At 32.4% G+C, this 26,079-nt stretch overlaps 4 protein-coding genes across 4 annotated transcripts; 3 read left to right on the top strand and 1 right to left on the bottom strand.

Annotated features, from left to right (window-relative positions):
• The first annotated feature begins 2,705 nt into the window (after nt 1-2,705).
• LOC25495912 (MLO-like protein 6) lies at nt 2,706-9,094 on the top strand. The gene is made up of 15 exons (XM_013596172.3): nt 2,706-3,017; nt 3,320-3,377; nt 3,459-3,700; nt 4,237-4,353; nt 4,480-4,540; nt 5,476-5,564; nt 5,682-5,756; nt 6,364-6,458; nt 6,557-6,606; nt 6,936-6,976; nt 7,255-7,428; nt 7,602-7,637; nt 7,755-7,822; nt 7,921-7,981; nt 8,369-9,094. The coding sequence occupies exons 1-15, from the start codon at nt 2,892-2,894 to the stop codon at nt 8,798-8,800; spliced, it is 1,725 nt and encodes a 574-aa protein (XP_013451626.1). The 5' UTR covers nt 2,706-2,891; the 3' UTR covers nt 8,801-9,094.
• A 1,684-nt stretch (nt 9,095-10,778) lies between these two features.
• LOC25495911 (uncharacterized) lies at nt 10,779-15,421 on the top strand. Its single transcript, XM_013596171.3, has 5 exons — nt 10,779-11,209; nt 12,834-13,809; nt 13,897-14,170; nt 14,922-14,984; nt 15,074-15,421. The coding sequence occupies exons 1-5, from the start codon at nt 10,924-10,926 to the stop codon at nt 15,146-15,148; spliced, it is 1,674 nt and encodes a 557-aa protein (XP_013451625.1). The 5' UTR covers nt 10,779-10,923; the 3' UTR covers nt 15,149-15,421.
• A 1,512-nt stretch (nt 15,422-16,933) lies between these two features.
• On the top strand, nt 16,934-19,537 carry LOC25495910 (chlorophyll a-b binding protein 6, chloroplastic). Its single transcript, XM_013596170.2, has 4 exons — nt 16,934-17,221; nt 17,819-17,921; nt 18,405-18,693; nt 19,230-19,537. Exons 1-4 carry the CDS (start codon nt 17,028-17,030, stop codon nt 19,370-19,372), a joined length of 729 nt encoding a protein of 242 aa, XP_013451624.1. The 5' UTR covers nt 16,934-17,027; the 3' UTR covers nt 19,373-19,537.
• A 1,170-nt stretch (nt 19,538-20,707) lies between these two features.
• On the bottom strand, nt 20,708-25,260 carry LOC25495909 (probable protein S-acyltransferase 7). Its single transcript, XM_013596169.3, has 5 exons — nt 24,931-25,260; nt 23,678-23,860; nt 22,546-22,842; nt 21,842-22,075; nt 20,708-21,557 (listed from the first exon to the last, which is right to left on the bottom strand). The coding sequence occupies exons 1-5, from the start codon at nt 25,015-25,017 to the stop codon at nt 21,039-21,041; spliced, it is 1,320 nt and encodes a 439-aa protein (XP_013451623.1). The 5' UTR covers nt 25,018-25,260; the 3' UTR covers nt 20,708-21,038.
• Between the last annotated feature and the right edge of the window lie 819 nt (nt 25,261-26,079).

Genomic DNA, 26,079 nt, shown 5'->3' with positions numbered 1-26,079 from the left:
CGGCCCTGAGTAGAAGATCACTTATGTTGATAAATAACAAATAGTGACTAACTCTCAAATAGAGTCATCAAATGAGTCCGAGTGAGTGTTAGGTTTCCCTTCTAAATGCCTTTTAAGCGATTTTCAAGTGGCAAAAGCAATTTTAATTCTAAAAAATTATATATGACATTTTTTTTGAGAAATCAATTTTGGAGACTAAAAATAAATCTTTTTGAGAGATCAATTTTGGAGACTAAAAATAAATCTACTTGAAGGTACTATTTGTAGTTTTTTATTCTGGAATTGATTCTAACACAAAAATCAAGCAGAATCAATTTACTCAAAATCAATTCTTGTAAAAGTAAAACCACACATATACTTAGTTAATACTCCGTCCGTTCTTATATACAAACCCTCTTTGTTTTTTTTACATTTTTTTAAAAAAATTGTTAGTGCAATTAATGTGTCTATTTTGTGTGTTAATATTACCAAATTGTTCTTTGATTGTATCTGTATTAAATTTGACTTTTCATATTTCAAAATAGATGTATGTTTAGAAAGGAAAAAAAATATATGCATCTAGTAATTTGAAAAGAGATTTATATTTAGGGACACATTTTTAATCAAATAAATGCTTACATATATATATAAACGGAGGGAGTACAATAATATTGTTAAAAAAACAACACGCTTTTACTAAACGAACCTTATCCGGTATTGATATGATTCTCACCATTAGGTGTGGTCTTGAGGGTGGGCGGGAGGGGCAGCAGTCCAGGGCACCATTTTTTTAGGGGCACCAAAATTATTATTTTTACTTATTAGTTAGTATTATATAGATATATATCTTTTGAATTCATTTGATTAATTATATTGAAAATATTTTTTAGAAACGTTGATTATAAATGAATCTATTGAGACAAAAAATCCAAAAAGAAAAATATTAGAATAATTAAAAGGACGCAATTTTACTATTTTGCTTTGGGTATCAAAAATCGTAGGATCGGCCCTGCTCATCATCATAAGTACAAATTGAGTATAGTGCTTTGAAAGTAATGTATACAATAATTATTAGAAGACAAAATTGGAGAAAAATAATTAATCTTACATTAAAAATTGTAAATATCATTCATTTCAAAACCGATGGAGTGATAGTTATTTATTCCTAGAAGAGCTTGGATCATCGTACACACATATATATAAAGTTTTGGAGTAATAGTTTGGAGTAAACACCTTCTTTTAGAAGTATCCTCGCTGCCAAGAAGTATTTTCAACTCTATACCACATTCCAATAGCTCATTGAGTGGCTCTGGCAATACCCTCGTTTCTGTTATAACCTATATTTTATCTGGAGTTTGGAAATATAAGATTAAATTATGGATAATCCTAGGATATAGAATAATAATATTCAGCGGACATCAACACATTGTTTGGATCTGAAAGTAGAAGGAAAGATACAAATGAGAGTACGGATTTCAATAATCTTTCCCTCTTTTGAATGCAATGAACAGTTGAAATATTGAGATAGTATACTATTACACTAAAATACTTGAGACCGTTTTCATACATGTATCTTTTACTAGGTCTTATTTGGATCAACAATTTAATTTTTAGTTTATAGCATAAGAGTTTGTCGTGGTAAGCGATTATGTATAAGTTATTGCTATAACATGTGAGAAAATAGAGTTAAATTACTTTTGTATAAAATTATAAAAAAATTGCATACGCTATATCAAAGAACTTATGAAAATAAGTTAAATTTAGTACATGCACATGTAGGGATGGATAGGTCAAGCCAGTCTACAAGGGCCTATAACTTAGCATACGACAAGTCAGGTTAGGCTAGACTTTTTTCTTAAATAGAGAAGACCTAGACTTTATTAGAAGTCTATTTAGTTTAAAATGTTAGGTCACATGTCATTCAAAAAGCCTATTAGATCAGCCTATTTGAGTAAATATGAATAATATTATTTATTATTATATTATTATATAGCCTATTATATTTTGTACTTTGAATTAAAATAAAAATTTGTCAACCTTTTCAGTAATTTAAGCTTATTAGTATACATTAATTTTTTTGCATATTTAAATGTATTGTTATAAACTAGAATTGAAATATGGTACAATATATAGTCAAATTTCCTAAAAATTCATGTTGAATATCAAAAGAGAGTTTATTCTAATTGATCTATGAGTTTGCTAGTCTATTTAAACTTAGATCACATTACTTATACAAAGATGTTCATATGAAATAGGCTTTTAAACAGACTAGCAGGCCGTAGCAGGCTTTCAGAAGGCCAGACTCATACCTAAAAATTAAGCATATGATAGACCGCAAGCCAGACTTAGGCCTTCGAAAAATATGTTAGATGTCTTGCAAAGTCTAGCTCGGTCTAGCCTATCCCTACCGCTATGCACATCAATCAAAAACTTAAATAAATCAATCAAAAAGACCATTTATAGGAAAATTTATATTCTTTATATTTGTTAAGAGATTTTACCTCTTATTTGAATCCCACACACCTTCCGAAATTAATATTCAAAGATGCACTTACATATCTTGTTTAATAAAAAAATTAAACCTACAAACAATTATTTGAAATGTATAAAGATGAAGAACCATCTCATCATTGTTGTCTTAAAAATGTGTTTCTCTTGTAATCTTAAAAAAATGATAGTTGACTTGTTTTGTAGTTGTCTCATATGTGGCATTTTACTTGTTTGACCAACCATTCATCTTAATTCACGTATGAATGTGTCAAATGGTGTTGCTTCTTCCATGCCAAGTCTTCCATATTCTTTCTTAATTTCCTATATATATACCCCTCTTATTTCTATAGACACCTATATAATCTTTTCAAGTTTCTTCTTCTACCTTCTTTTGATTGTTGCAAAAATTCAAGAAAGAAATTATGGCTGAAGATAAAGTTTATGAAAGAACTTTGGAAGAAACACCAACTTGGGCTGTTGCAGTTGTGTGTTTTGTGTTGCTTGCTATTTCAATCGTAATTGAACATATTATTCATGCTATTGGCAAGGTAAGCTATGCATATGGCTCATTCTATACAAAAGGGTCTCAAATATTAATTATCGATAAAGCACTGATACGGACACGACATTGAAATATAGACACTAATAATAATTTGAGAAAATAGAAGTAATTGAATGAAATTTCATGTGTCTATGTTTCGGTGTTCATGTTGCAGTAGTGTTAGACACTCAGACACAAACACATGTCATGCAAATGTCGGTACTATTAAATAGTGTTATTCTCTCTTTGTCCCTTCCATGGTTCTAATCTCTAATATTTTTCTTGTAAATGGTTTTGTTCTAATTGCAGTGGTTCAAGAAGAAAAACAAAAATGCTCTTTATGAAGCATTGGAAAAAGTCAAAGGAGGTACTTACCTTGTTCAATTTTTGTTAAATTTTTCATTTTAATGTTTAGAGTTTGGTGTATAACTAATATTTTCTCTTTCAGAGCTTATGTTGATGGGATTTATATCCTTGCTCCTAACTGTGTTCCAAGATTATATTTCCAAAATATGCATATCAGAAAAAGTTGGATCAACTTGGCATCCTTGTTCCACTCCAAAAACAAAAACTGCATCTAATGATGAAAATTCTGAGAGTGAAAACCATGATAGAAAACTCTTGGAATATTTTGATCCTAACCCTAGGCGAATTCTTGCTACAAAAGGATATGATCAATGTGCTGATAAGGTAAAGATTAAACCCTTAAAGTTTTAAATTACAAGTTGAGTTAATAGTCAAGGTATTAAATAAATTTCACGACTATGATATAGACCGTGATATAATTGTTTCTAATGTTGCCAAAACTGCAACGATAGTGCGATGTAGACCACATATGCCACATTTGTCCACGATTCTATGCAATATCAAGGGTCGAGATATTGTTGTTGTTTCGTTACATATTTGTGCCATTGCAACACAAATTTATTTTTGTTACCTTCAAATTTTATAATTTATTATTTATCTTATAATCTTTTAAAATACACTCTCAACGTACTTATGATATAAAGTGTTAATTTTTTATATAAAAAAATAGTCTAAATTATTTTGATCAAAATTATTTAAAATAAACTACTTTGCTTCACAATAATTTGCAACATGCAAACTAATTTTATAAAATCAATTTCAATCAAAATCATGTTTCAACAAAAAAATATTATAGTAAATGTTTTTGTTACTTTTGAATATATATTAGTAATCTTGATGGGTTAATTTTGCATTTATAGGGTAAAGTTGCTTTGGTTTCTGCATATGGAATTCATGAACTCCATATATTCATTTTTGTGCTGGCAATATTTCATATTCTACAATGTATAATAACACTAGCTTTGGGAAGATTCAAGGTATTATTAAATTCCATGCATTTTTTTCCAACTCATCTAAGATATTTTCTATTATAAAGTTTTTTATTACGTACAAGACTTTTCTTTTCTTTGTTTGTCTCTACCTAAATTCACAATTTGCTTCAGATGAGGAGGTGGAAGAAATGGGAGGATGAAACAAGAACCGTTGAATATCAATTCTATAATGGTAACATTTCTCGTTGATTATTATTTTAATTAAGTTAATTAAAACAATTTTGTATCAACCACTTGCTAAAAAAATGTCAATGAAGACATATTATGTGTTTACTTTGAAAGCAACTTGGCAAAAGCATTATTTGTTATATAACATATAAAATTAAAATTCACTTGCTTTGCTATGTTAAATAATTTTCTACTATATATATATATTTTATTCCAATAATATTCACGTAGCACTATTTTAGATGCGTTGGTTATACGGTATATTGACTTTTAGGTTTCTGTTGGGATAGGGATAGATAGTTTTTTGTTTTTGTTTTTTTTCATTTAAAAGATTTGATTATTTAAATAAGTGATTAGAGAACTCCGACTACATATGAAGAAAAAAAATAGTTTAGTTCTCCAACGAAGTTTAATCGTCATTGAATAAGGTGAAAATTTTATATCAATAATAAAGGTTTGTGTGAAGACTTCTTTAGTAGATGATCAACGTTCGTCAAGACTTGAAATTTTACAAGATCTTAGATAAATATAAAAGTCTTTTTATTCTTGCACTGGTCGATGTTTGAACCCTGAACGTTGCATATATTATGTATCGTCCTTATCAATTGAGTTAAGTTCACGATGACATATAATTATAAGAGCCCAATCCACCTAAAATATTTTTATTATAAAAAAAAATAAAATCATTATCTATGTACGTAGTGACAATTTCACGTGCTGATAAAGTTTGACTTGAATTTTAGTTGATGATAAATAATTAAAGGTTGTAAAGAAATAATGGTTTGTTTATATTTGTGATTATCTTATCTTGTCAAATAATAAGTTGTAATTATTTTAGGTAACGTATGATTTTGATATTCTAATGTATATTTTATAGGTTCATTCATCTTAAAGTCAAATGTTAGCTCATATTTCAATTCAATTTGTGTTTTTATACAGATCCTGAGAGGTTTAGGTTTGCAAGGGACACAACATTTGGAAGAAGACACTTGAGCATGTGGACCAAGTCACCCATTTCATTATGGATTGTATGTGAATTACTTTTGTTACACGATATTATAGTACACATTCATTAATTGATTAATTAACATAAACCAAAATTAAGTTAGTTACAATCTTAATTTCAATGCTTCTGCTTAAATCAGGTTTGCTTCTTCAGACAATTCTTTGGATCTATTAGTAGAGTTGATTATTTGGCACTAAGGCATGGATTTATCATGGTAAGTATCTTTCCAAGCTAAATACATTATAAGATTAATGGTGGTGGGTTGACAGTCCAAAACAACAGAATTGTCACATAAATAAAAACATTAAATGATGTGGCAATTCTAAATGTTTTGATTGGTTGTATGTGTATAGTTGTTTTTAACTGTCAACCTACCACCATTGTACTTTTAGTTTATTCAATTCAATAAATGTCACATGTTTTTCTTAGAATTAGGTTAGAGTTAACCCAACCCTTATACAAAACTAGTTTTTAATATGAGAAATGCCCTTCAAGCATTGTTTCATCACGTGGGACTAATAACAATTGCTGAGGGCCAGAATCGAACATCTAGAGCATGACTTGAATGGACCGGTATTTGATACTATCCTAAAAAATTAAGCTGTGCCTAACTCAACCCTACAAATTTACTTATAAGTGAAGGATCCGACGTAGAACTTTTAATTGTTTTTCTTACAAAACTATTGATTTATTAATAAATAAATTGCTTGTACGAAAAAATGAATTGATCATTAATAAAAGAGAGGGCGTTTTGACACATTTTTGTTGATAGATGGGGACATATATATACCCAAAATATAAGACATTATATGTAATTTCAGGCACATCTTGCCCCAGGAAATGACGCAGAATTTGATTTCCAAAAGTATATTAGTAGATCACTTGAAAAGGATTTTAAAGTTGTAGTGGGAATAAGGTATGATTTATGATCATATATACTATATGCTTCTTTACTTTACTTTATTTTTAATCACTTATTTATCCAATTAAGCTTAAATTTTTTGTAACTTGCAGCCCAACTATCTGGTTCTTTGCAGTGCTATTCCTTCTTACAAATACTCATGGTAAGTCATTTTTAATTTTTAGAACTAATTTGAGTATGACATATAAAGTCATGCTTAATTTGTGATGTTGTGGTTCTAAGTGAATTTCATCAAATTAGGGCAAAATAAAACAAAAGATTGATCATGATTTATATTAATATTATGTCTTCGAGATTCATGAATGTTGTGTTTATGATGATCAATTTTATCATCTAAAAACGTTTAGCGGTGCTACTTGTTGTTCACTTGCCTTCAACCCATGTGTAATTTTTTTTTACATATATATTTAGGCAGAAAATACAATTTACTAGACTAATTATAACCTAAATTTTTTTGCTTTATGTGGACAGGGTGGTATTCTTCTTATTGGCTTCCATTTCTCCCACTAATTGTAAGTATAATCTTCTCATTTTGTTTCTGATATGGTTTTAAATTGCGGTCCACAATCACAATTGTGGTCTGCAACCGTAATTATTTATTTAATTTATAACATCACAATCACTTATATGGTCTACAACAATAATTGTGGTCTGCAACCGTATTCGGCCACTTCGAACGCGTTTTCCTATAATATAATGGTTTGTAATGTAACTGCAACTGCGACCGCAACTATGATTTAAAATCATGGTTGAAATTACAAATAATAAATTCTAAATGTCAAATTCACAGATAATATTATTAGTAGGAGCTAAGCTACAAATGATCATAACAAAGATGGGACTAAGGATTCAAGATAGAGGAGAAGTAATCAAGGGTGCACCTGTGGTTGAGCCAGGAGATCACCTTTTTTGGTTCAATAGTCCCAACCTTCTTCTCTTTATAATTCATCTTGTTCTCTTTCAGGTAATTTCATCATGGTTATCACTATCTCGATTTGATACTAAATTTAAATTTAACTCAATTGATACGAATTTCTAGTGTCTATGTCTATATTTGAACGTGCATCTCATCTTAAATCGCACTTCATAATGATGAACCCTAATTTGCGTTTAATTATGTTTGCTTTTATGACGCAGAATGCCTTTCAACTTGCATTTTTTTCTTGGAGTACAGTAAGTTCATTTATCTTTGATCAATTTTTTTTTGTTTAAAATAGATTGATATATTATTTTATTGGTTTTAAGAGTCAAAATTAAGTTCTAACTTTTCCATATTTTTTCTGTTTTCAGTATGAATTCTCTATAAATTCTTGCTTCCACAGAACAACTGCAGATAATGTCATTAGAGTCTCAGTAGGGTAAGTTCATTACTAGTTAAATTTTGAACAATTGAATACCTTAGGATGTTATGAATTATATATTTAACTAAACTTGAAGTGGCAATTTTAATTTTCAGGATTTTAATACAATTTCTATGTAGCTATGTCACTTTGCCTCTTTATGCTCTAGTCACACAGGTAATTAACTAGCCAAGGAATTCATATAAGCATTTTTTTCTTTTAGTTAAATGATTATGAAGTGACACAATAGAAATTTCATATAAGCATATTTGATCAAATTGATATTTGAGTTTCTATTTTAGAAAATAACATGTTATACGACATCACGATTAAATATGATTAGCGTATTAATCAAGTGATTATGAAGTGGTTAATGAGTTTCAGTTAAGGGTGAATCATTCAGTAGAGTCTGAGTTTGAATTTTGGCTGAACAATCATTTGTCAGATTTTACTTACTTTCAGACTGAACTCCAGATTATCAAGAGTCTAATCGTGCGACCAAAGTGTTAAGAGAAAAAGAAAACTATTTAACACTTTCATATTGTTTTTGGCTTGATATTACAGATGGGTTCAACCATGAAACCAACCATTTTTAATGAAAGATTGGCAACAGCACTCAAGAAATGGCACCACACAGCCAAAAAGCAAGTCAAACACAACAAACATTCGAACAACACAACACCGTACTCAAGCAGACAATCAACCCCAACACATGGCATGTCACCTGTTCATCTTCTACATAGACAAACTTTTGGCAACAGTGACAGTTTACAAACTTCTCCAAGGACTTCTAACTATGAAAATGAGCAATGGGATGTTGAAGGAGGAGGATCAACTTCACCAAGAAACAACCAAACAGTAGCATCTGAGATTGAGATACCAATTGTCGAGTCATTTTCGACAACTGAATTGCCGGTTAGCGTTAGACATGAAATCGGCACAACTTCAAGTTCAAAAGATTTTTCTTTCGAGAAGCGACACATCGGTAGCAATTAAATTTGTAGATATTGTTGCTAACCAGTTCAATGTACAGCTTCAATGCCAATTAAGTACATTCTTGCAGCTGAAGATAAAGGAATTTCTTTGAAGAATGGAGGGTAATTTTGTTGAGGAAGCATGATTTGTGGATGGATTTAATCATGAGTTTGTGAAAATGTAAATCAATATATTTTGTGAAGTCTGCTTCATGTGCAAATGATTTGTGGATGTATTTGATAAACTAACCAAGCACAAAGGGTTAACTATTTTCCTTCCTTGAATTATGTGTGAAATATATTTCACTGCTATCAATCAGACAACCATGAACACCTCTCAGATTAGAAGTGTCACCACTTTCACACTGAAACAAACATGACCAATCACTTCTAACATATGCACAACGCGTTCAACTATTTGAGAATTTGTTTCATTGACTTAGCTTGTTGCCACATTTTCAAATATATTTATCACTTATAATCCTTAAAAAATATTCAGGGACACTCGTTGACATTTCTCTAAAATAATAAAATCAAATAAGAGAGTGGAAGTTCAACAATTGCAATCATTTTTATGGGAAATGATATCAACCTTTCAACGTATATTATTTCTATTATCTCAGGCAAATGAACATTCCAACTATTTGACTAAGCTATCTTTCTAGTAGTTCTCTCTGACTTCTCCAAATCCCTAAGTTGCCTTCCTAAAACATGATATAAAGTCTTCATATGAAGACAACAATTGCAACATTTCTGTGGATTCTATGGATTTGGGTAATTACGTCGACTAGTCAGTTATACTTGTCTAACAAAAGAAAGAGAAAACCATTGCTTCCTAAGGAACATTATAGTCTATGTCAAAATAAAAATTCAAATCTTCCTTATCTAGAATTTTTTTTCTGAAATACTATTGAACTGAATTAATCCAAATTTACAAAAACTGAGGAATCATACATTTTCATCAGCAGTCCATGCAGCAGCAGCAGCAGCAATCCTCTCCGCGGCCAACCTTTCTTCCGGTGCTCGATGACCTCTTCCTCTGCATCAATAGTTTCAATTTGTACTACAAAGTTATTTTATGCAGAACATCAACTACAAAGATGATGCAATAGTCGTATTGCATCAATAATCATACTAATTTATGAGAGAATATTATGATATCATTTGATCCATATCGCCAACCTCATCTTGTGAGATGAAACTTAGTTGTTTTTGTTGTAAATGTTCAAATGTACAAAGAATATAATTTAAACAAGATTAAGATCAACTTGCTCCACAGTCCACGCCCTAACTCGTTCTTTCATAAACAGGATTAAGGACGAAAAATTGTCGTTTATCACTTTAATCGGATAAAGAATACTATTATGGTTTTGAATCCAAAAGAAAAATTTCGGCAATAGCGCTTAACTATTATCAACTTAGTGGTAAATGCTTGACTTTGTAACTTTAATGGTCTTGGAAATCGTGGTTGAGCCTAACACAACCCCACAAAACTAGCTTGTGATGGGAAGATTGTAATGAAGTATAATGCAATAGCAGTTCTAAGGTAAGATCCTCCATAAGAAGTGAGGGAAGATTACAAGCAAAATTCACTGTGTTAATTACTATCATTAACAAACATGAGGTTGCATAATAGCTTCTCCTAGCTAATAGAGAGAGAGAAAATGAAAGGAGAATTGGAGAAAGAGTGAGAGTATGATTTTCTGATTAAAAATGCAATAGGTGTGTGTAGATGATCACATTAGTGTTAAAATGAAACAATGTATAGGGTTTGTGTATCATATTGGTGGTTTTTCAAGAATAATTTAATTATCTAAAAAAATTTAAAAAGTGATCGAAAGATACGTATTAGCAAGACTTTTTATTTTATTTTTAAATATCGTTAGTAATTTACTTATTTTAAAAAGAGTAATTTATTTATTTAGTCTCTTAACTTCTTAATTCATTTTGAAGAACTATTTCTAATTAGTCAAAAACCAGATTATTTCCCTTAAAAAAAACAACTTACTAGTATAAGCTAGATTAGATTTGTAAACTCGCCCGCCAATGTTGGTAAAATTTAAATTCCCTCCATTTACACGAAATTCAAATTAAACCAAAATTAATTAATAAACCCTTCTTTACATTCATCGAATTCATTCAATTATGATGGATGATGAAGAAGCTCCATCATTCTCTCTAGGCTTCGATCTCGATTCACCAAATCAAGACCCGACTACCCTTATTGTACCCGATTCCGACTCCGATCCTGATACCCGACCCGATCCTCCACCTCGTCGTATTCTCAGCCGTCTCCGTCGCGGTCTACCTTCCTCCTCCTCCTTCGTTCGCCGCCCAACTGAACCACCACCGCCTTTGTTTGTCGTTGACATCGATGTTGATGATTATGATGATATTGAAGAGTTCTCCTCCCAAGATGAACCTGTTCAAGGTCCCTCAAATTCTTTTTTCTTTTTTTTTTTAATTATTTATTTTTTGTTTCAGTTTTCGAATATATTTTTGTTATTATTAGTGATTTATTATTTTTGGTAGTTAGTGTTTAGTAATATAAATGGAATTTGAGTTTGGTCTCATAGGGATTTATTCATATTATTATTACTAATGTGAATGTAAACACAGACGCTAACGTGCCCGTCTTTCCGTTTTTGAATTGTCTTATTTTTGAGTTTATGAAAAATAATTAATGCAAATAAATAAGCTTTTATATTAATTCATGTTTATTTATAGGTATAGATTATCCCTTTTGGTAAACAATCATTTTGGCCTTTGAATGTGCGAGGTGTTGAGGTTGTAATTATTTTAGTAATTTTATGGATATATTGACAGATGAAAAATACATTTGAGAATTGAGACTAATACAACTAACAAAATGTATATTTGAGGATTAAAATGACTAACTAAAGAGACATGTGGAGATGTGTTTGAAATTTTGATACATTCAGGAACAATAATGATTGAGCATTACACATTTAATGACCGAAATGATTGTTATGATTATTATTATTAGGGTAAACAATTATTTTGGTCTCTGAATGTGTGTGTGAGGCGTTGATTGACGTTATAATCCTAGACGGTAGTGAAGTTGCAGGCACATCCTCGATGAGACTAAAGAGACTAAAACTACTAACAAAAGACACACTCGATGACTGAAACGGTTGACTAAAGAGACATGTTGGGATGTGTTTGTAATATCAATATATTTGGGACTATAATGACAGAGTCTTACACATTCAGGAACCAAAATGGTTGTTCCAATTATTATATTGGATGCTGAAAGAGGGTCTTTTTATTGTCAAGTTTTATTTATTATTTTTAAAAAAGTTATCTTTTTCTGCTTATGAATAAATAAAAAGTTTATTTTGATTATAAAGTTTCTCGATTTTCTAATGTTAACATGGATCTGTTTGGAATGGCTTATTTTACCCTATCTACTGACACAAGAAAACATGTTTGAATTGTCTGGGAGAATTTAAGAAAACAATTTATTAGCAGGAATACTTGTCACATTGTCTGGGAGAATTTATGAAAACAATTTATAACATGTTCATAAGTTGTTTTCACATAAAAAATGGATATTTTGTTTATGAAGTTTATTCATTTTATGATATTAGTATGAGTCTGTTTGGATTGACCTATAAGAACTTATTTTCTGACATAAGCACCTGTGACATTGTTTGGGAGAGCTTACGAGAACAGCTCATAACATGCTCATAAGATGTTTTCAGTCTATTTTCATAAGCTTTCCACGATAGCTTATTGATTATGCGAAAGCAGTTTGACTTTATTTTATCTCGTCTTATAGAAGTAGCTTATTCGTAAGTGCTTATATGATTATTGTTTATGCTATATGCTGCAAAATAAGTTGTTTATCCGAACATGACCTATTTGCACATCCCTTGCTCTAGAATTGCTTTGTATGTAGTAGCTCAAAAGTTTGAAACTACTGTCTTTATTTTTTATTAATTTTGTTTTTTATCCTTTTCTGCTCATGAGCTTTGAGTAGTTTTGTTTTGACTAATCCTGAAGTTACTTTGTTCATTTTGTGATGATATTAGTATCTGCACATTCCTCTGGTCGGAATCGTTCTGTGTGTAGTAGCTCAAAAGTGTCATTGAAAGGTGCTGGAGTTTTAATTCCTCATTCATCTATCAGCTCTAGTGAGAAAAAAAGAAAGCAGGATTTGGAAATTCCAGATTCTGTTGGGTTGGAAACCGGCCGAAGTGGGTCGGTGTTTCGCAAGTTTGCAGCTAGTCCTCTTCGCAAGTTTCAATTGATTGATTCTGATGATGATGAAATGGTTGTTGGTGGTGAAAATAAACCCGGGCCCTCCTCCTCAACAGGGCCAATGTGTAACCGAAACACACCATTGACTTCTTTAGAACAAGATAGCAAGACACAGTTTGCTGACGTGAACCGAAATCAGGAGGATTTATGGAAAGATCTTTCCCCGGTGAAGAATTTTTCCATTTCTAGGAATTCTCAAGCTTCTGTTGGGTTGGAAGCTGGTCAGAGTAGATCGGCATTTCCCAAACCCAAGTTAGCGGCTAGTCCTCTTCGCAAGATTCAATTGCTTGATTCTGATTCTGATGATGATCTTATTGTTGAAGATGTTAAAGGCACAGATAAACTTCGCCCCGCTTTGTCAACAGGTAAACGAAACACACCTTTGAATTCTTCGAAACAAGATAAAAAGGTGCGGTTTGTTGACGAGGAACAAAATCAGAAACATTTTTCCCCAGTGAAGACTTTTTCCATTCCTACACCTGCCTTCAATGATGTGTGTGATGAATACTTTCGTTCTGCCAACAACACGCAAGCACCAAAATCAAATCACAATGAGACATATCACAGGGTTGATTCTGAATGCCAAGAGGATGAACAAATATGGGAAGCGGCAGGTCCTCTCCCTCCCGCACATCATTATTATTTCCATGAGGATTCAAGAATTCCACAGTTGGTTAGCAGTCGACTGTGTAATTTTAGTCCATTATGTGTCAACGCATTGGATCAGCAACAAAATATCGATTACATGTAACTTACAAACACTCTTTCCGTCGTCATTTTTGTCTTTTGATAATAAGTAAAGAAGTATCTCATGAATATATGTTTTGATTTCAGAGGACAATTTGACAGTGGAGGATCAACAAGAAGACGAAGCAAATCAAAAAAATTTAATGGTTCTGAAGGTTCGGTAGATCCCAATATCATTTCTACTAGTAGTAGAAAGAAAGCAACAAAGAGAAACAGCACTAAGAGAAATAATGAAACAAGCAAATTAAACTCTTCAGATGTTTCTGCAAGTTGGGTCGAACCGAAAGATGCAGGTCAAAGGCGCGTACAAGCAAGCGATCAATCAGCTGGTCATTGGTATACAGGATCAGATGGAAGAAAGGTATGTTCAAATTTCTCAAGAATGTTTAATGTTATTACCTTGTTCAATTTATTTAATCTTATTGCTATGCTGGTCATAAAATGTTGCAAACATGATGTGTTATTTTTTGTTAAGAAAAGAAATACAAATACCACCCAAGTTTTATAGTATTATTTAAGTGTTTTATAGATGCAGGTGAAATTTAAGTTATAATGCCATTATGTATTGCCGCTTTTTTCCTTTTGAGGAAATTTTGTTGTATAATTCGATCGATCCTCAAGTTTCCTTTTTTCTAATGTGGCTCTTGATACTTATTTTTATGCCGAAATGAACATCACATGTCATCAAGATGCGCAGTTAAGGTATAATATCTGATATTTCTCATCATAATACAAACATTTGTCATATATACTCTCAAATTATTATACTATCGTTTTATTCCATATTAGACGTGGCAACAACTTTAATGCAGAAAATATCAGTGCTTAATCTCATGGTAGAAATCAAGGATATAAAACTGTTTTTTTTGTGCCTGGATGTGGTTATTTTTGCATTGAACTTTCTCTTAACCAAAATGTGAAGTTGATAGTTTATAATTGATCCACGAAATGGAAACTCATTCTGTAAATCCCTTTTCTTCTTATAGCAATCAACATAGAATACAAATATTGCAAATTATTGCAATTCTCCATATGATTTCTCTTGAACCTTTTGCTATTTCGGCATATTGTACCCATTGATGAGAACCTAAATCTTCATCTTCACATTGTAGGTTTATGTTGACAAAAATGGGAAGGAGTCAACTGGCCGAAATGCTTACAGACTTTATCGGAAGGTACATTCACTTGCAAATTATTTTGATTTTGTTTTATGGTATTTGTGGATGGGATATCATATGGCACAGAATTCCTTTGATGCTTACAGGAGAGTGGAGCAGCATCCAAGAAATCCGAAAAGAAAACAACTGCCAAGAAGCCAGCTGCCAAGAAGGGAAACTGAACATTTGATGCAACATATTGTTCCCTGCCAGGTCCAACATTAAACTACTTTTTGACAGGAACCTGTAAATTACTTGCTGATACACTTATTAACATTACTAACATGTAAAGAGAGCATCGGAGAAAACACGCCGTCTTGTAGAAAAGAGAGGACACTTTTTTATTACGCACAAAACGTGTTGTTTACTATGGATACTTACTAGCTAGATTACATGCTCATCTTGCCTTTTTTAATGGCTATTTTACTATATATATATTTTCCATGCTTGCGCCATTTCATAACGTCGTCAATCATATTTATATAAGTCATACTACATATGGTGGATTTGTACCTGTTGACTCAGAAGTTCTTGTAGTGGTTCTAACCTTGTTTGGTAAGTGAACTGAATTCGTTCAGTCGAAGTGAAGAGAATAGTTTTCAGATGGCAAGCGAACTTGCGTGCATTTCGCTTTAATGATTTTCCTTTCTTCAATGATACATTCACAGTATTGGTGTATTTGATGGTTTTATGTGAGGCTAATATATAAGATAAAAAATGATTTAGTACTACAAGACACTTAAGTATATGTGTTTAGAAAAGAGGAATTTTAAAACTCAATTTAAGCCTCTTGTATTTTTCATGTTTATTCAGTTTCATTTCATCTACGAACTTGCAATGTTGTCTGGTGCTCGTAATTTGTAAATCTTCACATTTTCTCTTATAGATCATGTATCAAGGTGGTCCATATTTTAGACAAAGTCATGTGTATATTTATCACTAGACTATTGTGTCACTTTAGTATGTTAATTACATTTTTTAGCAAGTTCAGCAAGTTTAATTACATTTTTTTTTTATCTCTTCACTTATTTTTAAAATTGTGTGAGTTCTAGCCACTAGGCTGCTTGACAACAACAAAAAAAAAAAGATAAATTTGTCTCTAATATGAATTTCTTCCCGTTTGTGGTGGTCGAGCCTGTTTGTTTGTTTGGGCATTAGCTAATTCGTTTTTGATTTTGCTCTATTTGTAGTTTGATCCGTTGTATACTTTGAGGTCATTTTTGACACACCTTATACTAACGAAGAGTCTCCATTATTCATAATATAAATTCTATTTTGGCTTGTTAAGAAAAATATGAATTTTTTTCCTAAACTAGAAGTTGTAATACATCGTAAAGTCTTATTCTTCTTCCAAATTAGAGGTTGACGACACAATCTAACAATCATATGCAATAAGCTCCAATAATACTAAAAAAGAAAATATACAAGTGGTGAAGGTGTAAACCATACCCATTGAAAATGACAAAATAAAATAAAAATCTAAAACTAGGGAGATTTTTTATTTTTGGGTAGATCTAAGGAGATTTAATCTGTTAATGAAATAACATTAAAAATTTGTCTTGAAAAATGATGTATTTAATCTAAGTCAAGTTTTTATAGTCCAAAACTTTTTATTTTCAATATAAAATTTTCATTTTTTTATGTTCTTAATGAGTGTCAATAGAACATTCGTTAGTATAATCATCAAATTTTTACGATGAAAATGTTTACCACAAGTTTTTCAATATATAAATTACCTTCCACAAAAAAATGATTGTACCAAGAACCATCTCATTGATTTTTTTTAAGTAAAATTATGACATGGAACCTCAACCACAAACAAACTTGAGAAATATCCACCACAATTCACTCCACCTCAACATTGAAACCAGATGAACAAATATCAACGTGGACCAATAATAACTCAAAAGCTAGCATTATCACCCAATGGAAATCCAATTTTGGATTTTCCAATATCCCTAACACTCACCTATATTCTCTCTTATGTTATGTTTCATTTCATTCACATAATAACATTATTCCAAAACTAGTAGACACTTAACACTTGTTTGTGTGACAAGAATGGCTTGTAACACATTGATGAGTTCTGCTATCTCAGCATTTCCATCACTTCTTTCTTCCTCAAAATCAAGATTTTCAACTTCACTTCCACTTCCTTGTACTGCTTCTACAAATGCTTCTTCTAGATTCACCATGACTTCTGATTGGATGCCTGGCCAGCCTAGACCATCTTACCTTGATGGTTCAGCTCCAGGGTATGTATATATATATATGCATTCATTTTACCATTATTATTAACTTTAGTTGGTTCAATTTTGTTTGAGAAAATTTTAGTTAGTGCCTCTTAAATATTATAACATGTCACACATGATCTTTATAACTTATTTTTTTTAGTAATGAACTCTTCTATATTATATGAAGTATGGACACTCTTAAATTTAGGTGTGTCTGGTTGCTCGATGTTCGACATGTGTCGAACACGAACATCCTTATAAACTTTTATTTAGTTAAGAAAATTGAAGTTGTCGGTAATTCTCGCAATCATGCAGTCGGTAATCTGTGATTGTTCGATCAAAATCAGCAATCCTTATTTTAATGTAGATTTTGACTTCTTTTTTTAAACTATAATATTGATATTGAAATATGGACAGTCTGATCTCGATCCAACGGCTATTGATGGGCCGATTCCATGAATGCGGAAAATTGACTAAGAAAATTTTAGTCACCTCTCCTCATATTAGGGGAGCTTAAGTTATTTACAAAATAATTTTTAAGAATTAAAGGTAAATTATCTTTTTTTGTTTTGTGATTATGATTTAGTGTATGAATATTGTTATGGTTTTGTGTTACAGTGACTTTGGGTTTGATCCTCTACGTCTTGGTGAAGTACCTGAGAATCTTGAGAGATTCAAAGAGTCTGAACTCATTCACTGCAGATGGGCCATGCTTGCTGTTGTAAGTATCTCTCTTTTCAAGAAAATAAGTTTAGTTTTCTCTTGGTATTATAACTAGTAGCCGTGAAACCGTCCGGTCTTGATTTAACGGTTCTGATTAGTTGATTGTACGCAAAAATGAGATATGTACTGTCAGTGTATACTAGTTTTACACGGATGTTCAATGAGAATCCTGTACTTCATAGTTGTTTTCAATATCGATATTAGGTAGGTTTAATGGAATCGGCCCATCAATGGTTGTTGGATCGAGAAAATATCTACACCGTTTGAAACGGTCTAGATCAAACGGTCTAAATCGGCCTATCTGATGGACCGTTTGAAATCTAGACTGTTTGATCTCGATCCAACAACCATTGACCGTTTAAACCTACCTAGGTTTATGTGGCAATGTGACGAGTTTTCGTCGAATATTGTTGTAAAACTATTTTACACTGACAGTGCATTTCATTAAAATTTACTAAAATTTGTCACATTATGCATGCAGCCAGGGATTTTGGTACCAGAGGCATTGGGATTAGGCAACTGGGTGAAAGCACAAGAATGGGCTGCACTTCCTGGAGGACAAGCAACCTACCTAGGCAACCCTGTTCCATGGGGCACCCTACCCACCATTTTGGTCATTGAGTTCCTTTCTATTGCTTTTGTTGAGCACCAAAGGAGTATGGAGAAAGACCCTGAAAAGAAGAAATACCCTGGTGGTGCTTTTGATCCTTTGGGATACTCTAAAGACCCTAAAAAGTTCCATGAATACAAAATCAAAGAAGTTAAGAATGGTAAGCAAGAGCTTTATGTCGCACAATACAACACCGAAGATAGATATAGAAATTTTATTTGAACATCGATCCGTGACTCTAAAATTCGACAACATTTTAAATGATTAACACGTTTCACACAAGTGGTTAACATAGTGCAATGAGTGGTTATTGGATAACTCGTTAATCATCGACTGAAAATTATTAGCCACAAAATTTGAATGTTATTAATCACAATTTCAGGTGTTTCAACTACATGCAGATTTGAATACTTGAAACTCATGGTTAATCGCGTTCAAATTTGTGGTTGATGAAGTTAATGAGTTGCGACATATGATATATTTATTAACCAAATCTAACATTTCATTAACCATACGTGTAAACTACGTTAACCATTTAAATGTTGTCGAATTTAAGTGTCAAAAATTGATGTTCAAATAACATTTTTGAATAGATATTATTTGGTTGTTACATTTGAATGTTTGTATAGTATAGTATAGAAAATTGGTAAAATGTGTTACTTACATACTACTTTGTTTCATGTTTGTTTGTATTAGGACGTCTTGCTTTGTTGGCATTTGTTGGAATCGTTGTTCAACAAACAGCATATCCAGGAACTGGACCTTTGGAGAATTTGGCTACTCACTTGGCTGATCCATGGCACAACAACATTGGAAATGTCCTTATTCCACCACAATAGATATCTCCCTCAAATCAATCTTTGTTATATTAGCAGCTACTTGTAAAACTCCACCAAATACATTATTTTGTCATGAATCAGATCTCTCTATGGTGTTGTTTTCCTGTCTTTGTAATTAAATTTTCAAATATTAAGATACCTCTTGGCATCAAAGGAGTTAAGATATATCTATGGTTATTAGATTATTTTGTATGATTTTCAATGCACAATCATTTATTGAAGCAAACTTGCATAAGTAGATTGACAAGAAAATAACTCCAATACACAACACAATCTCAAAGCAACTTATAATGGCAACATTAGTCCTTCCTGAACCCACTTGGGTTGGTCTGGTGGTAATGATGTGTGCTCCTCTTCAAGGTCTCAGGTTTGATTCTCTCCGGTGCCAGCTTGAACGGGCTAATTTAACTTCTTTAAATAAATAAATAAAAAACATTAGTCTTTCCTACCAAATTTCTACTGACATGGACAATTTAATTGACCTGGCGCCCACGTATCGATTGAGTCACAGATAACAATCAGATGGGAGAAGAGAAGAGACAAGACTAGTTGTAGTAACTTGTAATGACATAATGGAACCAACAACCCTATGAGGATAGTAATTTACCAATTCCACAACCCCATAAGCTCAAGATCCCATCATTGGCTTGGTGACTTCAACCAGTTTGTCGCCATTAGCCTTTTTTGCCAAGGCGCATACACTCTCACCACCTTGCCTAATCTCAGGAAATCGATGTCATCTTGCTCCCAATCTTCTAACAGGAAGCTGATATATTTATTAATTCATTTGCCAATAAGCGTTAAGCTACCTTGGTCCATATGCTTTGCAGATTTTATCTACCGGTACATATTTTTTTGCCATCCCTAATTGTAATGTAGAGCAAATGTTTGCATTAGTGTATTTTTAGGTGACAAATTGTTTGAAAATGTACTTGCAGACAACACATAACTAGTGTTTATCATAATGGAGGATAGAAAAAGTTTCCAATAAATCCTACTACTGTGACCTATGAAGCACGGACACTCCTTGGATTAGGCGTGTCCAAGCGTCGACACTATGTAATTTTATCAAATTACTAACGGTGTCGGCGTATCATTGTTTGTGTCGTATCCGGTGTCCGTATCCGTGCTTCATAGATTGTGACTAATGTAGGTGAGGATAACAATCAATCAACACAAAAGGGTAAAAATCTCAACAGAATGCAATTCCTACAGTTAAAAACTCCAATTATTTGAGCTATTTTTTACCTTGAAAATTTAAACCAAAACTATACACGACATAAATGAAACCATATCACAATCAGACATAATTTGAATTGCATCCTGAAACCTCAGTAAAGAAAAAAGTGAATCCAAAACATAAATTAAACAAGAATGTTTTGTTTAAGAATTAATATATCCTACCTCAGAAAGATGAAGCAGTAGCTATTTCAATGGGTGAAAAGGCCAGTTAATAGTAAGGGCAATACAACATCAGGCAAAGGAAACCTCACACTCTCATAACACCAAATCAAGACCTTCCTAGAAGCAGAATGACTAAAAAAATTACACTAACAAACACCCTGCAGAGCTTTTTAATCCCCTCACACTTAAAATACAATTAATTTAGCTGTAGATCTAACATTTTTAAATTAGCGTCACGAGTCACAACCACTCGTTTCAGTGGCTATGAATGTCTGTTCTCAGTGCTCAAACTGCTGCTACTTCCACCGACACGATTTGGTTCTCCAACCCTAGCTGCCAAAGCAAGAACTTCAGGGGACATATCCCAGCTTCCGCTTTTTCTTCCCCAGCTAGATCTCCTAGGATGTATTCCAACACGGTCACTTGTCTCATCTACTGTTGTCCTAATTTCTGGAGACAGTTCGTCAAACTCCCCATCCTTTATAGCCCCGCGATTGTTTAACTGACCTTCACAATGATCAATGCTGCTACCCATGTCACCCGCCCATACTGTTTTTCTTCCCATTTCTATGTCGTCAACAGCTTTTCCCATACTTGGACTCATAAAGCCGCCACCCACTGATCGAGCGGGTAATACTGGTTCCACTGGCACCTTTGCCCTGAAATTATTCTTTGATGGGGGAATGCTGGTGAAGAAAATCTCTTTGAAATTATCGAACACTCCTTTGTTGTACGGGTTGGCCCGTCGATCATACCGGTATCTGAAGTTCTCGTATGTAGTCTGCAAGAACAACGAACACATATATGAAGTTGTAAGTGCTTTAGGACTGCTAGGTTATTTTCAAAGCATATAAAAAGTGTTTTAAAAACCAAACCGAACAGTTCAACTAGCCGAACCTTTCACCGGCCTTTACTACAGTTCGGTTATTGACTGTTCAATAGCAGTTTCGCCTGGTTTGAGCAGTTCAAGGCAGTTGAACCATGACCCAGAGGCCTCGACAGTTTGATGTTTGGTTCAATTTTTAAAACATTGATATGAAGATTCAAAAAGAAGTGATTAATTACCTGATTTGTACTTATGAGATATAAATGAAAGGCAGTAAGGCCACCAACAAACCACATGCAGATGAAGGTATAGATTATTAAGACTATGGAGGCTGGACTTTTGATCATTGCCTTCCAAATTGTTGTCTCCTCAGCTTTCATAATTCTTCTAATATAGACCCAACAAAATGCGAAAACATATATACAAAGTAGCGTAGCTGAGAAGACAAACATGAAGAAGAAGCGATAATTACGCTGCATAACAATTTGCACAGATTCAGATATATAGAATATCAAGAATGGCATGTAGCAAATGACAAATGATGTTAATACAAGTTACTCAATGAATTGACAACTATTATTATGCATTGTTATAGTAGATTATTAGCATTGACAACTATAATAAACAAGAAAGTAAAATGATGTTAATACAAGTTACTCAACGAATTTTGCACTCAACTCTGAGCCTGAACTAAACTTTAGAAATGACATGTTGATTATTATTAAACATTCAAAAAAATTCAGTGGAGCCCTTGTACAAAATATAACCATTTCGACAAGTTTCATGCCGTCGGAGAATTGGCTACCACTTTTACTAACACAGATAACAGTAAAACTCACCCCAGATGCCATGCCAAACTTTATTTTTGCCTAGAAAACAACATTCTGTAGACTAGATTTATAAATAAAAACATCACCATTGGTAAACAAATGATCGAACTTACCAGCCCAATGCACTGCCCAACCCAGGGACAGTGGTGATCAAACCTCTCTACACAGTTGTTGCAAATTGAGCAGTGAGAGCATCGAGGAGGTCTGTAGAGCATGCAAGTATCACAATACTTAACTTTAACAGAAATTCCATTGACCTCAACCTCCTTAATACGAGGCAACCGCAATTGAGGAGTTTGACCAGATCCAACCTCTAGACCGCCTTCAACACCTTCTGGCTCTGGCGGATGTGCATTACGCGGGATTATGCCAGGGTCACGTGCAGATGTTGAAAAGAGAAGACCTATGACCTGACAAAATATTATAGCATCAGCATACATTTGTGGATTAGTGCCTCCACCTTATGAGAGAAAACAGCATATAGAAAGTCAATGGTCGTGAACCATATTGCTTTGAGCAGTTAATCTCGACTTAATTAAAATGGTTTTGACATCAGCACAGACAATAAAGTTTTATGTCGCTGTGCTATGCATGCTAGCACTCAGAGCCTCTAGTGGAAGTTAGAAGAATATACTTGAATGCAGAGGAAATCACTGTTGTTATACTTCAACAGAAGCACAAAGTTGAAGCAGTAAGGAAAGCATACAGATTCAAGGAATGTGGGGCTATGTGGTGATTCGAAGATTTCAAAACTCAATGATACAAAATCCATTTGAACTGCAGTTGGGTCTGAAACAGAAGCTTTAGCCGAATATTGTAGAGATCATATGGGGCTATGTAGAACCGAATCTAAGCAAAATATTTTCCGACTCTACGGTTGTCCCTTTATTAAAATATTTTCTTTAATCTAAGCAAAATGATACCAAAGCATGATATTTGGCTTAAAAATAGATTCCATATTTTTGTTACGATTAATATTGTGTCGCTCACACTAGTCCAGCATACCAGTCAAGCTATGGTTATGGTTAGGCTAGTTTTAATTATTCTGCAAAATAAATGGCATTGTCGAAGTTGTCATTCGTCAATACATTCATCAAATTCAACTTCTAGCCACTCCATCCAAACAAGTTTATGTGAGTTACAACAGGGAACAATGCTTCTCGTGCTTATATACAAAATACCGTTGAAGGGTGAAAGGAATAAACTATATGTTAGTGTTTATGAGAGAGAGAGAGAGAGACTCACATAAATTGTGAAGATAATAGCAACTGCCATTATGGATACCCCCCAGTGATGAGGATAATCAACGAAAAATTTTCTGGCAACATAGACACAGAACACTATAACTGGAGCAACAATAAGAAAAATTGTCAAGCCCAATGATCTTGCATCCGGTCCAAATATGAACCTTCCCTGAAGAAAAAATTTCTGCAACAAGGGATTAAAACAATTAATGCGTATCAGTAAAATTACAAATTGACTAGAACCGAAACATATTTCAAAGGTACGATTTCAATTTTCAGATACTACAGGGAAGACTGTGCCGGCTCTAGAGGATAAAAGGACGAGATATTTCAGTTTTATCAACTACCATTGTTTCACATTTCACAGAAAGTAGAACTTTAAATATTTTTTCGGCAAAGTAAAAAAAAGTCAACAGCAGAAAAGTTTAATGAACCATCTACAATTTGTGTATAGACACACATTCCACGACCAAACCAACTAACAGAATACACATTTGAGGACCAAATTGACTAGAAAAAAACACATTCGAAGATATTTCTTATTGTTACTCTCTGCAAATTCAAACTCAAAAATCCAAACAAACTAAGGCCGTATTTGGATAAACAACTTATTTGCAGCTTATAGCACAAATGCTTATCATTACAAAATAAGCTGATGTATAAGCTATTTCTATAGCAAACGATAAAATGAAGTTAAATTGTGATTCCTATGACTAAAATGAAGTCAAAAGTTGTTTTCATAAGTTCTCCCAAACAGTCTTACAAAACTTATGTCATTAGATAACCTCAAATTAGCCAATCCAAACATACCCTAAAAATAGCATATTCATCAAAATCTAAAAATAGTACCTAATTCATCAAAGAAAAAAAACTAAAATCTAAAATAAACAGCATTACATAATCATTGCTTAATTATTTCTTAAATTAAAAAAAAAATCTCCCATCATCACAGATCTTTTCAGTTTTCACTAATGCTACTTCAAACCTTATCTTAAAATTCTAAAACAAAACCCTATAAAATGTAAATCATCACAGAACAGTTCATCAACTCCTCAACCCAAATTCTATCATAAATAAATAAATAGAATTAAAAATAAATGTGATTAGAAAATAAACAAAGCATTGAGTATTTCATCAAATTAAGATAAACCCATTTACCAACATAAATTAATATATAAAAAAAAATGATTCTTGATGAAAAAAAAATGCAAAAAGAAAAATGAGGAAAAAAGAAGAAGAAAGAGTTTGACATACATTAGAACCCTTCCAAGCTTGATAAACAAGCAAATCATCAGATCCTGAAGCTGGATCAGATCTCTGAGGTGGTGGTACAACGTACATATCTCTCTCTCTCTCTGAAAATGCTAACTTTTTTCAAATTCTTTCTCTTTAACTATATCTATATGTTATATCTATCTATTTGGAACAAGTTGAAGAAAAAAGACATGAAATGAAACACAGAAGAGATTATGTGTGAATTAAGGTTTCTTCCGGCGACAAGGTACGAGGGTTTGGTTTTTTTTTTTTTTGTGTTCGAGAGTAAAAAGGTTGTTTTTTTGGTTGCAAAGAAGAAGAAGGAATTGATTCTCTTTTACTGTCACACACACACACTAATATATGTCTATGCTTTACAGCATCTATTCTTGATGACGTGGCATCTTTCATTTCATATCATGGATTTTTGTGATTATTTTTGTTGAGATATTCCCTCTGTTTTTATATAAATAAAATTGATTTTTTTTTATTCATTCAATTATTGATGTATGTGGTCTATAATATGAATCACATACATCATTAATTAAATAAACCTAAAAAGTCAATTTTGCTTATATTTTGATACGGAGGGAGTATATGACTATATATTTATTTTCTCAAATATGATAAAATCAAACTACTCGAAATATTCATGTTTTTGGATCTACAGTGGAAGTTGGATAGAATAAACATTTTAGCAAGAGTTAGTGTTGATATGACTTAAAAATATCATATATTGAAGAGTCATGCTATTTAGGGGTGTATTCAATTGAGATTTCAAAATATTTTAAAAGACTTTTTTGTTTTAAAAAAGTCTTTAGGTATTCAATCAAGACTTTTAAGGAATCTAAAACATTCTTGTGGTATTCAATTAGGATTTTCAGGATTTTTTAATGAGTCCAATAAAATCCAGTGGTATTCAATTGAGATTTTGATCACAACTTAAAAATTGTCTATTGGTAATCAAAATTGTAAGGATTTTAATGGATTGTTGTGAGTAATGGATTTTGTGAGACTTTTTAGTGTAAAATGTACCTACTAACAATCTCACACCTAATCTTAAGACTTTTTTGTCTCCCACACATAGCCTTAAGATTTCTTGAGACTTTTTACTCCATCTCCCACTTCAGTTTTTTGTTTCTCTCATTA

This window comes from Medicago truncatula, chromosome 6 (assembly GCF_003473485.1).
Source record: "Medicago truncatula cultivar Jemalong A17 chromosome 6, MtrunA17r5.0-ANR, whole genome shotgun sequence".
Taxonomy (NCBI): domain Eukaryota; kingdom Viridiplantae; phylum Streptophyta; class Magnoliopsida; order Fabales; family Fabaceae; genus Medicago; species Medicago truncatula.
Note: the sequence above shows the minus strand (reverse complement) of the source record. Positions and strands in the feature narration are given on the sequence as shown.